The sequence below is a fragment of the Heptranchias perlo genome, chromosome 8 (assembly GCF_035084215.1).
Source record: "Heptranchias perlo isolate sHepPer1 chromosome 8, sHepPer1.hap1, whole genome shotgun sequence".
Classification (NCBI taxonomy): domain Eukaryota; kingdom Metazoa; phylum Chordata; class Chondrichthyes; order Hexanchiformes; family Hexanchidae; genus Heptranchias; species Heptranchias perlo.
In genome coordinates this window covers 68,076,205-68,090,550 of record NC_090332.1, presented here as the reverse complement: position 1 = coordinate 68,090,550, position 14,346 = coordinate 68,076,205, and the positions used below count along the sequence as shown (strand labels likewise).

The 14,346-nt window shown below is 43.3% G+C and overlaps 1 protein-coding gene across 1 annotated transcript in view; it reads right to left on the bottom strand.

Moving 5' to 3' along the window:
* Positions 1-3,085: 3,085 nt before the first annotated feature.
* Positions 3,086-14,346, bottom strand: part of map3k4 (mitogen-activated protein kinase kinase kinase 4) — a 180,241-nt gene continuing 168,980 nt past the window's right edge. Inside the window, exons 24-27 of the mRNA XM_067989234.1 lie at positions 12,963-13,085; positions 10,602-10,708; positions 4,208-4,387; positions 3,086-3,663 (exon numbers count right to left, since the gene is read on the bottom strand). Coding sequence (XP_067845335.1) covers positions 3,643-3,663; positions 4,208-4,387; positions 10,602-10,708; positions 12,963-13,085 — 431 coding nt within the window. The 3' untranslated portion in view covers positions 3,086-3,642. The remainder of the gene's footprint in view (positions 3,664-4,207; positions 4,388-10,601; positions 10,709-12,962; positions 13,086-14,346) is intronic.

The window sequence follows — 14,346 nt, the reverse complement described above, 5'->3', positions numbered from 1 at the left end:
AATAAAGGGGTTGGCATATTCTCACTTCAATACCTTTATCATTTGTTTATATGTTTATAATGACATGTTTTCATTGACTCAGTGCCCACTTACTAGGAACAGGAGTAGGCCATTCAGCCCCTCGTGCCTGCTCTGCCATTTGATAAGATCATGGATGATCTGCGATCAAACTCCATATACCTGCCTTTGGCCCATATCCCTTAATACCTTTGGTTGCCAAAAAGCTGTATCTATCTCAGATTTAAATTTAGCAATTGAGCTAGTATCAACTGCCGTTTGCGGAAGAGAGTTCCAAACTTCTACCACCCTTTGTGTGTAGAAATGTTTTCTAATCTCACTCCTGAAAGGTCTGGCTCTAATTTTTAGACTGTGCCCCCAACTCCTAAAATCCCCAACCAGCGGAAATAGTTTCTCTCTATCCACCCTATCCGTTCCCCTTAATATCTTATAAACTTCGATCAGATCACCCCTTAACTTCGAAACTCCAGAGAATACAACCCCAATTTGTGTAATCTCTCCTCGTAACTTAACCCTTGAAGTCCGGGTATCATTCTAGTAAACCCAAGCTGCACTCCCTCCAAGGCCAATATGTCCTTCCGAAGGTGCGGTGCCCAGAACTGCTCACAGTACTCCAGGTGCGGTCTAACCAGGGTTTTGTATAGCTGCAGCATAACTTCTGCCCCCTTGTACTCTAGTCCTCTAGATGTAAAGGCCAACATTCCATTAGTCTTCTTGATTATTTTCTGCACCTGTTCATGACACTTCAATGATCTATGTACCTGAACCCCTAAGTCTCTTTGGACATCCACAGTTTTTAACTTTTCACCATTTAGAAAGTACCCTGTTCTATCCTTTTTTGATCCAAAGTGGGTGATCTCACATTTGCCTACATTGAATTCCATTTGCCACAGTTTTGCCCATTCACCTAATCCCTCAATATCCCTTTGTAATTTTATGTTTTCATCTGCACTGCTTACAATGCCACCAATCTTTGTGTCATCAGCAAACTTAGATATGAGACTTTCTATGCCTTCATCTAAGTCATTAATAAATATTGAGAGAGTACTTAATAAACTAAATACACCAGGAGATGCAGTAGCATTAAACTGTCACAAACTTGCCTTTAACTTAGCCTTCCATCTTCTGCTGGTATCTATTCCAGCAGTGTAGTCTGTGCTAGTCGAAGGACAAGGGTTCACATCCATGGCTTCCCAGTTATCAATTCCAGGAAAGCTACCATGAAGAGGATTTTCACCTTAAAAAGAGAGGACCCATAGTGTTCTTGCACATCTCGAGCAAACAGTTGAGCGCCTTTGGCATTTCTGCTTTTAATACCAATTACAGCTGCAATCTCAGTGGGTGTAGCTGACCTTTGGGTTGCACATAATTAAATCACAAGCTTTTTAGAGGAAACACAAATAGCTATGGGGGGAGGGGAGAAATACAAAGTGATCATTTAGGATAATACATTGCACAGCAAGTATCTCAAATCCTCTTAGAAGAGGAGAGCAGATGCACAAACAAAAATGAACTGCAATGTTCAAATATATCTGGTGGACAGTAACATCTTCTGACAAACATCCTTCTTACTGATTTTGTTACATTTGCCTTTTTTACTGCAGGAAGGGTAACAAATTAAAAGTAGCCGGTTTACTCACATTAATAACGTTCCATCGGTTATCTTCTCAGTTTAAAATGCTGCACATAAAATACATTTAAAGAATCCTTCCTTGCATGGCCATTAGGAATCAATAATGTGAAGTGCCTCAATTCAGTTGCATACATCACACCTACTGCTCAACTGTTCCTCCTAGTCACGGTCAGTATCAATGTCCATGCCATCTGAAGGCACAAACTGAAAAACAGGTTACAAGCACGACTTTTGGGATGGCGATTAATCTAAATATTTGACTTGAACTGTAAGTAATAAGTGCATGGGAGTGTTGTGACAATATATTTAACATGTTGATGCCAATTACACCTCTGTGTTCTGGGATACTCTTCAGCAGCAGTGACAGTTCTGTAATCATTGGTTCATCACCTTTGCATCCCCATAGCTCAAAATGTTCTCTCTAGACACAACTGAGGTTTGGAAGAACAAAATTTATACGAGTGTTGCAGGGCATTTTTCCCACAGTTCAACTAGAAAAAATATGAAAATTTCACACTAACTGTTATGATTTATTAAAATCCTAATGCCAACACTGGATGGGACAGTACTGCTTTAATTTAAAACAAGGGACTAGAAGGGAAATATAGTGGATGGAAATTCGTGATTGCCCCATATGCACTCCCAGCCTATGTTGAACTCGAAAATCTCACCCTTAGGTCTTGTCTTCAGAGATCAGAGACAACAGTGAGCATTTTGTGCAGCACACCTAGCTACATGCCAGAGGAATTTGCTACCCAGAATCTTGTTTCCAGGATAAAATGGTCACATGACCCATTTGTATTGGAATCTTCTTTCCTTTCTTCCAGTACAGGAGCACAGTAACCAGAACCAGCTCCAGTTCTAACCCATGTGTCATTTTGCCTTCTGGAATATTTAGCTTTTACTGAAGTGTTCAAGTACTATAATTAAAATGGGATTTTTTCTCATGGGTTTGCTGGCATGTTTGGAATAAGATACAATATCCTTGCTGAACAAATGTAAATACATACATATGCAAATTGCTCAACTTTAAAACCCATAAGTCTCAACTTTGCATACCTCTAAAGTACATTCATTACTGTAAAAAGGAAGGATGGATGTTAGTTAAATAATTTCATATCTAGATTGAGTTCAATACAAAACAGATCTATGTCTTACTCAATGTATATTATACAAAGTACCATGGTGTCACAATGCCTGTAAAAGAAATTGCCTGCAACGACCAAGCAATGCACCCAGTTAAAATAATTTCAGTAATACAGGATAGGGCAGTGGAATAAAATGAGCCGAAAGTTCAGTGGCATTTTCCTTCCACAAGATGCACCACCAATAAAATGTCACCATCGAGGGCTGCGCTTGCGCGTTTCAACGCAGCATCCTTCAGTTTTAGAAGACTCCCACGATGTAGGCCCATTCACACATCAGCACCACAGCTTTCCTAAAATAAAGAATTTATTGGAAAACAATTGTATTTCATTAATCAGTCTACAGTCCTTCCAGAACAAATTTGGATATGCAAACGTTCACGGGAGTCAGTGCATTCTTCTTCCACAATATAATAGGTGTGTGTAGCACAACAAACAGGAGATAAAAACGTTTTACAAATCAGAATATTTGACAACACAAAACAGTTTGAAACCTATAGAAAATCGAAATACTACAGATCGGTATTACAGATCCCAAATGTTTTTTGGGGGGGGGGGGGGGGGGGGGAGGGGGAGAAAGAGTGGAAAGGGACGGGTGGGCAGAAACCACAACAGTCTGTACAGTAGTAATGGCACTTCCAATAGAGCATGCAGCTTATTTCCAATTGCTTGACAAGTCAATTGCCCAACATGTGCAGTCTCAGCCTATCAGCTTCACAGAAGCAGTGGTACAGTGACTCCTGTCAGCTGCCAGTGCGGTCGTCCGTTGTACAGTGTTCCTGGCATTGCAGTAGTGATTGCTTCTTGTGTGTCTGGGAGACCAGTAGTGCCCTCATTCAGGCAGCTTCATTCTTCGTCACAGCAAACCTGGAAGCACCAAATATTTCAGGCTGAGTTATAGTCCGAGTGGTAGCAGCTCAGTCCAAAATAGAATCACATAATTGAGGATTGATTGGTTATCATAACACACAGACGTTACCTAGAGGCCAATCCAAGGTGCTGAGTTTAAGGCATTTGCAGTGGCAAAGGGAGCCAGATTTCAGGACGTGTCTGACATCCTCTTGCCACAAGGTCCTGGCAGCATCACCTTGAGACTTACTCCAATGAGAATAGTCGCCATTTGTAACAAGGCTGTCAACCAAGTCCAGCTAACAGGTTCTGAGTATCAAAGGCAGTGCCAGCATATCCCAGAAATTTGCCAAATATACCCATGATGCCTGAAATGTTTAGTGAGCTCTGAAGCGGACCACTGTATGAAATTGCACCTTCGCACATTGCTCAGTAAGACCAGTCGAGTGCTACAAAAAAGATGACAACAACTTGCATTTATGCTTACAATCTACTAAAGCTGTAACCTGACTTATGGTTGGAAAAACAAGCGAGCCTCTGCTATTACAATCTAACAAGTCACCTTAACAAACGGATGATCCAGGAGTTGACTAGATGTCCAGCGGTGCTTTGGATCACTTTCCAGGCAATGAGAGAGGAAGTCTTTGCCTTCTGGGCTTAACCTCTCTGGGATAGGAGGCTTGTGACCCATTCCCACCTTGTACATTATTTGGAAGTTATGCTCATACTCATGCCAGGGCCTCTAAAATTGGAAAAACAAAGCTTTTAAAGTGATTTGTTTCTGAGTTTACAAACTGCAGAAAATAATGCTTCAACACAAAGGTTTATTAATACAACGAGCTCGCACTACTTAAATCGTTAAAACAAATTGTACACAAAGGTTTCTAGACTGAGATCACCCAACATTTTGTCTCATATCTGCAGTCCCAAGTTTTGATGTACACACTTGTATGTACAAGGCAACATTTGAAAGGATCAATTGTGTTTGCTAGTCACAGTGTTAATGGGGAATAATGCATTTTCCTTCAGGTAAAAGTCCCTTTCATTGAATTGCTTCTATCGATAAAATGTTTTAAAAAATCCAATGAACCAGTTTCTGAAAGCAAGTCAGGGTCAAATCCGGTGCAAAGAAAAGCTCAGATACATAATTTAGATTGCGGGGGGGGGGGGGGGGAACTACACTCAGATCCTGATGCAATGGGGGAATAGGCCAGTGTCTAGCAGATATAATTTATTATAGATAAATGTAATATCATGCAAGTGGGTAGGGCTAATGCCAAGCGTGTGTACACCATGCAGGGCTCTAAGGTAAAGTCTGTTGAGCAGGAAAGAGACCTATATGTTATGATGCACGAGTCTCTAAAGGTTCATGATCAGTGCTGCGAGACTGCAGTAAAGGCTAATCGAGCATTGGGATGTATTGCTAGGATGATCAAATATAAAACAAAAAGCACTACAATGTCCTCGTACAAGACCTTGGTTAGGCATCATCTAAAATACAGTGTCCAGTTTTGGTCCCCACAGGGTGGCTCTGGAAAGTGTTCAGAGGAGGGCCACAAGTGATAGTTTAAATGTCCTTAGTTACCACGATAGGCTTAGCTGGATCTTTTTACTCTGTAAAAGTGCAGACTTTGGGGAGATTTGATTGAGGTATTTAAAATAATGAAGGGACCAGACTGTGTCTGTATGGATAGACTACTTGAATTCGATAGGTTAGGTAGAACGAGGGGGCATGTGTATAAGTTACATGAGCACAGAACTAGGTTAATTTTTTTTTTATTCGTTCATGGGATGTCGGTGTCGCTGGCAAGGCCAGCATTTATTGCCCATTTCCAATTGCCCTTGAGAAGGTGGTGGTGAGCCGCCTTCTTGAACTGCTGCAGTCCATGTGGTGATGGTTCACCAGACTGCTGTTAGGTAGGGAGTTCCAGGATTTTGACCCAGCAACAATGAAGGAACAGTGATATATTTCCAGGTCAGGATGGTGTGTAACTTGGAGGGGAACATGCAGGTGGTGTTGTTCCCATGCGCCTGCTGTCCTTGTCCTTCTAGGAATTTTAGGTCGTGGGTTTGGGAAGTGCTGTTGAAGAAGCCTTGGTGAGTTGTTGTGGTGCATCCTGTGGATGATACACACTGCAGCCACGGTGCGCCGGTGGTGAAGGAAGTGAATGTTTAAAGTGGTGGATGAGGTGCCAATCAAGTGGGCTGGTTTATCCTGGATGGTGTCAAGCATCTTGAGTGTTGTTGGAGCTGCACTCATCCAGGCAAGTGGAGAGTATTCCATTACACGCCTGACTTGTGCCTTGTCGATGGTGGAAAGGCTTTGGGGAGTCAGGAAGTGAGTCACTCGCCATAGAATACCCAGCGCCTCTGACCTGCTCTTGCAGCCATAGCATTTATGTGGCTGGTCCAGTTAAGTTTCTGGTCAATGGTGACCCCCAGGATGTTGATGGTGGGGGATTCGGCAATGGTAATGCCGTTGAATGTCAAGGGGAAGTGGTTAGACTCTCTCTTGTTGGAGATGGTCAAGTCCTGGCACTTGTCTGGTGCGAATGTTACTTGCCACTTATCAGCCCAAGCCTGGATGTTGTCCAGGTCTTGCTGCATGGGGGCACGGACTGCTTCATTATCTGAGGGGTTGCGAATGGAACTGAACACTGTGCAATCATCAGCAAACATCCCCACTTCTGACATTATGATTGAGGGAAGGTCATTGATGATGCAGCTGAAGATGGTTGGGCCTAGGACACTGCCCTGAGGAACTCCTGCAGCAGTATCCTGGGGCTGAGATGCTTGGCCTCCAACAACTACTACCATCTTCCTATGTGCTAGGTTTGACTTCAGCCACGGGAGAGTTTTCCCCGATTCCCACTGAATTCAATTTTACTTGATGCCACACTCAATCAAATGCTGCCTTGATGTCAAGGGCAGTCACTCTCAGCTCACCAATGGAATTCAGCTCTTCTGTCCATGTTTGGACCAAGGCTGTAATGAGGTCTGGAGCCCAGTGGTCCTGGCGGAACCCAAACGGAGCATCGGTGAGCAGGTTATTGGTGAGTAAGTGCCGCTTGATAGCACCGTTGATGGCATCTTCCATTACTTTGCTGATTGAGTGTAGACCGATGGGGTGGAAACTGTCCTGGTTTTTTGTGGACAGGACATACCTGGGCAATTTTTGACTTTGTCAGGTAGATGCCAGTGTTGTAGCTGTACTGGAACAGTTTGGCTAGAGGTGTGGCTAGTTCTGGAGCACAAGTCTTCAGTACTACAGCCGGGATGTTGTCGAGACCCATAGCCTTTGCTGTATCCAGTGCACTCAGCCGTTTCTTGATATCACGTGGAGTGAATCGAATTGGCTGAAGACTGGCTTCTGAGATATCGGGAGGCCAAGATGGATCACCCATTCAGCACTTCTGGCTGAAGATGGTTGCAAACGCTTCAGCCTTGTCTTTTGCGCTCATGTGCTGGACTCTGCCAACATTGAGGATGGGGATGTTCACAAAGCTTCCTCCTCCAGTTAGTTGTTTAATTGTCCACCACCATTCACGATTGGATGTGGCAGAGCTGCAGAGTTTTGATCTGATCCGTTGGCTGTGGGATCGCTTAGCTCTGTCTATAGCATGTTGCTTCCGCTGTTTAGCATGCGTGTAGTCCAGTGTTGTAGTTTCACCAGGTTGGCACCTCAGAGTCAGATGAGTGTACTATAACAGAGGCTTTGTTCAGTTATCGATAGTCAATTGAAGCGGGGTCTGATAGGAGGGCTTGTTTGTGTAATATTTTAACATTGAAAGGACAAATGTTATCTTGAAAAGTGCAACATGAGACCAAATGGTGTTTTTCATATTAGTAATTGTGATGGGGGAATGAAACAGGAAGTAATTTTTCTTTCCGGAGAGCATGTATTCTCCTCCCATCAAAACATTCAACCTTTTTCTTCCTATTTTCTACATGTGCTGGTTGTCAACCCTCTCACAAACATTCTCCTGTTTCTGTGCACAGGGCAATGTTTTCAACCCCCTCACAAATAATCACCCAGATCTGTGCACAGGGCAGTGTTCCCACTCCCTCAGCAGCCAGCAATCTCCTGGACCTGTGCACAGGACAGTGTTCCCACTCCCTCAGCAGCCAGCAATCTCCTGGACCTGTGCACAGGGCAGTGTTCCCACCCCCTCAGCAGCCAGTAATCTCCTGGACCTGTGCACAGGGCAGTGTTCCCACCCCCTCACCAGCCAGCAATCTCTTGGACCTGTGCACAAGGCAGTGTTCCCACCCCCTCAGCAGCCAGTAATCTCCTGGACCTGTGCACAGGGCAGTGTTCCCACCCCCTCAGCAGCCAGTAATCTCTTGGACCTGTGCACAGGGCAGTGTTCCCACCCCCTCAGCAGCCAGCAATCTCTTGGACCTGTGCACAGGGCAGTGTTCCCACCCCCTCAGCAGCCAGTAATCTCCTGGACCTGTGCACAGGGCAGTGTTCCCACCCCCTCAGCAGCCAGTAATCTCCTGGACCTGTGCACAGGGTAGTGTTCCCACCCCCTCACCAGCCAGCAAATCTCCTGGATCCGAGTAGCTAGGGCAGGTGGCGTCTATCCAGTCCACCAAAGCCACTCTGCCAGTTGCGAGAAGTCTTGCAACAGCAGCCTGGCAGAGACTCTCCTTCATAACTGCTGAACATCTTTCTAAAATAACTTTGAAACAGGTATGTGAAAACAGACGGCTCTGCAAAAAAAAACATACAATGTAGTAAATCTCACAGAAACGGACAGCACATGTCTGACCATACAAATGTTCCCAGCTTTCAGAGCAGCTCCTCTGGACAGACTTACCAAAAACTCTCAAAGGGCAAAAAGGCCTCTGCAGTGAAACTAACTGTGTGAAGCATTTTATTTTAAGGTGATTTTTCCCCTTTTGTTAAATACTATTTTGGCCTCCACATCAAAGTGGTTGTTCCAGTCTGTAATGTAAAATGAAATACTTCAAAAGTACTTCATTGGCTGTAAAGTGCTTTGGGACGTCCTAAGTTCGTGAAAGGCGCTATAGAAATGTGGTGAAGTGGTTTAATTCACATCAAAAGTAATTCTGTGGAGAAAATGGTATTGCAATAATCAAGTGACCACAGACATTGTAAAATACTGTCCTGAGGCTGGACTTTATAAAAAGCAGTCATCTAAATGCAGCATCTGCTTATTTCAAATTACAGCTAGAGTTAGCCATCAAAGATATTGGTCTTTAAAATCACTAAAGTTTACAATGAATATAAAGCACAAGAGCTTCACTCAACCTTGGGAGACACATTTTTAATTTGCAATTCAACCAAAGAAAGCATCAACTGATATTATATCCACCTTTTATTACCGTTTTAAAAACAGGTAATACGATACTATGGGCTCAGGAGGAGAGTTACCTGTACGTATTTCTTTTGCCCTACAGACAACAGAGTTTTCTACAGGGTGTGAATCGCTTTCAACTGTAATTAAAATTAGGGCAACGGCAAGTGATGAGTTTTAAACAGGCTGACTCATCTCTTGTACTCCACAGGGTGGAGTTTGATTCACCTCAAAAGCAAACATTTCTTTCTGAATCTGCAGGCTGAATGAACCACTCCAAAACATCCTGTTACATTTCAGAGATCACAACTTTTATGATTCATACCCCTAAGGCATTTGAGTAAAGCTCTGGGTACTCAAATGAATCACTGAAGTTTATACCCAGAAACAAGACAACTTGAAACATCTTGATAATGCATGGGCAAAACTGTTGAATGCTACTCAGCACATACAACACAATTTTAAACATGTGTATTTATGCTCAGAAAAGGTGAGGGATAATGGAGCTGAAGAATCCATCGACATCGAATCCAGCGGGGGATTCATGAACTCCCACTCAGGCACAACGTGGAGGCGATGGAACTCCTGTCGTGCCCAATCACTTCAGATCTTACTGCACACATTCTACTTTCTGAAGCACTCTCTCTTGCAACCTTTCAAAGTCAGATCATCAATTGAGACAGTCAGTGAGGGTCTGGATTTATGTCCACTAATCTTTGAGCAGTGACTGCTTAACCTCATTGGGGGCTACCAGTAGAACTCTAGGCAAATGCATAGATCTGATACCGTACTCAGGTAACCAGCACTTTTGCAGGTAACCAGCACTTTTGCAGACACATAGTACACAAATATTCTGTCATAGTATTCTGTTTTTATTCAAGGAAACAGAATACCCCTTTCCCACCTCCACTAAAATAGGAAATGAGTTAGGGCAGCACATATATACTACAGAAGGCATTTTGCCAACTGACTAGGTACATTTGAACCTCAAGTGAAAAGAGTGGGTTCCAACTCAACCCAAATCACCATGGAGTGCCCTGCCATAGCTATTACATGATGCTGCGTACACTAAAACATATTCTGAATATTGAGCTGCATGAAGCATATACCTACCATAGGGGGTTGTGCAACAAAGGTTCACTAGATTGATGCCTGGGATGAGGGTTGTCCTATGAGGAGAGATTGACTAGAATGGGCCTATATTCTCTGACGTTTAGAAGAATGAGAGATGATCTCATTGAAATGTATAAAATTCTTGGAGGACTTGACAAGGTGGATGCTGAGAGGCTGTTTCCCCTGGCTGGAGAGTCTAGAACTAGAGGTCATGGTCTCAAGATAAGAGGTCAACCATTTAGGACCGAGATGAGGAAAAATTTCTTCACTCAGAGGGTTGTGAATGTTTGGAATTCTCTACCCCAGAGGGCTATGGATGCTCAGTCGTTGAGCATATTCAAGATTGAGATCGATAGATTTTTCAACACTAAGGGAATTTAGGGATATGGGGATAGAGCAGGAAAATGGAGTTGATGTAGATGATCAGCCATGATCTTACTGAATGACGGAGCAGGCGCGAGGGGCCGTATGACCTACTCCTGCTATTTCTTTTGCCTATTAACATTCGACATATCTCACCTTGCCAGTGACCATTTCCACAAGGACACACCCAAGGCTCCAAACGTCTGCTGCTCGCCCATGCCCTTCACCCTTTGCTCTAGTGATAACTTCAGGAGCCATGTAAGCTTTAAAAGAACAAAAGTGAGACAAATCAAGTTACTTAATTATGAAAAACAAGTCAAAATTCTTCACTTCGCAGTATACCTATCATTCACCTCATTGCTGTTTGCAAAATGGCTGCTGTATTTATCATAGAAAGGTTACAGTGCGGAAGGAGGCCATTCGGCCCATCGAGTCCGTGCCGGCTCTATGCAAGAGCAATCCAGCAAGTCCCACTCCCCGCCCTTTCCCTGTAGCCCTGCAAATTTTTTCCTATACATCAGTAGTCACTGCACTTCAAAATAACTCTCAGGATGTGAAGCACTTCTAGATGTTTGAGAGAAGTGATAAGTTGCAATATAAATGCAAGTCTTCGCCCCCCCCAACCCCTGCTAATATCCACTTCTGGGGAATTTTGTACTTTCGGAACTGCCATTTCTCCAAAGGGTGTGAATAGTTTTCAACTGTTTAATTAAAATTAGGGCAATTTTGCGCCGATTCAAGCTTGCGACCGTGTATCAAATACTCATTCCAGACTCCTTTTCACTTTTGCTTGCTACATTTTAAAAAAGTACCAGTTACCCTGACAGCTCAGTGGATAAGCACATTGCCTAGTGTGGAACAGAGTCAAACAGACTAGGAAGTCACAGGTTTGATCCCTGCTTTGTGCTGACTTGGCTGACCTCAGATGGGGCAGTTGGTAGGGATGTTACAATTGGCTCTAGTACGTCTGGACTAGAGAGAGAAAAAGCTAGGGCTCCCATTCCAAATCACTACACACCGACTCCTGTTGGAAAATGTGAGAGAGGGGGATTGCGGACGAGCTGTCTTCAAACATTTGGAGCAGTCCACTGATGCTCACGATCTAACTTCATACAAGAGTTGGCCCCACTTGGGCTAGATAGTAGAGGACAGGCCTCACACACGAAGCCCTACCCCAGCATGAATCAGGACCCTCAAGAGGGAGAAGATTGGAAAGAGTTTGCTTTAAAAACAAAACAGACACGTCCACAAATCTGAGCCATTTTATACACAGAACAAACATTCGCAATCTCCTCTATAATCTTCCCAGAGGTTCTGCCCACTGTGGTCTAGTTTGAACAGTCAACTAGTGAAACAGAACTCGGGGCCGATTTACTTATATTAAATCCGAAGGCATCTATGCCTGGAAATTACTGTTGGCCACATTAGCAGCTGATTAACATTCACATGACATTCGTCTGTCTGCATTCAAGTATTGAAAATAAATGAGTTAACAGCACTGTTAAAATAGGAGACCAAAGAATGCCCTGCTCTGTTGTAATTTCTATGCTTCATGTTCTTTCTTAAACTTGAGCAGTATGAAATTTCAGAAGTATAAAATTAATCTAAATTGACACTGCTTGTGAGCCATTAAAACAAATATAAATTGTGAAATTAAACCAGTGAAATTTCATGCCTGTTGCAAAACTCTCCAAGAAGGGATCTTACAGCAGCATTCCATAACCGAGAGAATTGATAGTGCCACACTCAGTATTGAACAATTCTAGAACTGAGCATAGGAAACAGTACATCAACTATTTAGACCTCTGAAAAATTCAAACAAGGCTTTTCAAAATATGCAATAAGGATTGTTATCCCAAGTGCCCTACTCCTGGTGCAATCAGACAGTTTTTAAACTTGTATACAAAATTAAGCCCTGTAGTCAACACTTAAAGCATTAAATAGATTCTCATCCACGTTGTGTACTTAAAACATTGAAATGTCATGGATGCAGTTGCAATGATAGGAATCATGGCATAGTTGCAGCAAGATAGGATGGGAACAAAGAGGTCAGAGTACTACTAGATGTCTTCAAGTGTTGCGTAAAGTCAAAAAATAGGAATCCCCGTCAAGCCAGTCATACCCCTGAGCCTGGTGACTTACAATCTAACCAACCTGCCACTCTATACTTCATACTTAGGGGAGCGTAATGTTGATTCCATGAGCTTATCTACCTAAGGACAATAGAACTCTCCACGTGTGTGCCTATACACAGATAGAGAGCTGTGTTTGAATGGATCACAATCACACTGTCAATCTAGATTAAACGCTGGTCAACACTGTTAGCAGAGAGCCAACCAAACCGTAGACTCTCTGACATTGAAAACATTAAAATGAAGTCTGAAAAGCTACCTCAATGACACTTAACAGTTTGAGTCGACGTAAAGCTGAAACCATTTGCATCAAATGCAAACTCTGTGCACTGATATAACTGGATGACTACAGTGAAAAGCAGACTTTCCCAAAGGATTCTCTTACCAGCAGTCCCTAGAGTACTGTTCACTTCACCAGGCATAGTTTGTGCAATATTCTTCAGTTTCACTGAACAACCAAAGTCCCCCAATTTGATTAGACCTGACGAGGTAAGGAAGATATTGGCACCTAAAATATGAAGAAAGTTTCAATTTCAGCACTTCATTAAGCAAAAAGACCATCACTGTTAGACACAATATAATTTTGTAGCTTATTGGAAGACACTGTATTGAGTTAGGACTGTAACAGCCAGTGGAGTAAAGCAAAATCAGCATAAGAATGCAGCTGCAACAGTGGAGAGAAACACGCTGTCTATATTAACATAAGAAATTGGAGCAGGAGTAGGCCAATCGGCCCCTCGAGCCTGCTCCGCCATTCAATAAGATCATGGCTGATCTGATCCCAACCACAAATCTAAAGAACACAAGAAGTCAGAGCAGGACCCGGCCACATAGCCCCTGGGCCCTCTCCGCCACCCACAGGGCATTGACCGATCCGAACTCAGCTTCATGTCCAATTTCCTGCCCGCTCCCCATAACCCCTAATTCCCTTTACTTCTAGGAAACTGTCTATTTCTGTTTTAAATTTATCTAATGATGTAGCTTCCACAGCTTCCTGGGGCAGCAAATTCCACAGACCGACCACCCTCTGAGTGAAGAAGTTTCTCCTCATCTCACTTTTGAAAGAGCAGCCCCTTATTCTAAGATTATGCCCCCTAGTTCTAGTTTCACCCATCTTTGGGAACATCCTTACTGCATCCACCCGATCAAGACCCTTCACAATCTTATATGTTTCAATAAGATCGCCTCTCATTCTTCTGAACTCCAATGAGTAGAGTCCCAATCTACTCAACCTCTCCTCATATGTCCGCCCCCTCATCCCCGGGATTAACCGAGTGAACCTTCTTTGTACTGCCTCGAGAGCAAGTATGTCTTTTCTTAAGTATGGAGACCAAAACTGTATGCAGTATTCCAGGTGCGGTCTCACCAATACCTTATATAACTGCAGCAATACCTCCTTGTTTTTATATTCTATCCCCCTAGCAATAAAAGCCAACATTCCGTTGGCTTTCTTGATCACCTGCTGCACCTGCATACCAACTTTTTGATTTTCTTGCACTAGGACCCCCATACGGTAGCCTCTAAAGGCAAGCAAGCTAGAGAATTTTTTGTAGTAAAAGCAACATGGCAGCAGTGCCACTGGAGACACCAATATCTTCAGCTGACTCGTACAGGCCATAGATGTGCTTTCAACTCCGCAGCCTATGGTGACCTTCCCCTGACATTGTGGCAAGTCCATGGCCAGAATGGGAAAGTTTTGAACTACAATTCATTCACAGTGTAGCAGAGAATTTACCCTGCAGTATAAAATAGGACAAATCTGGCAACAT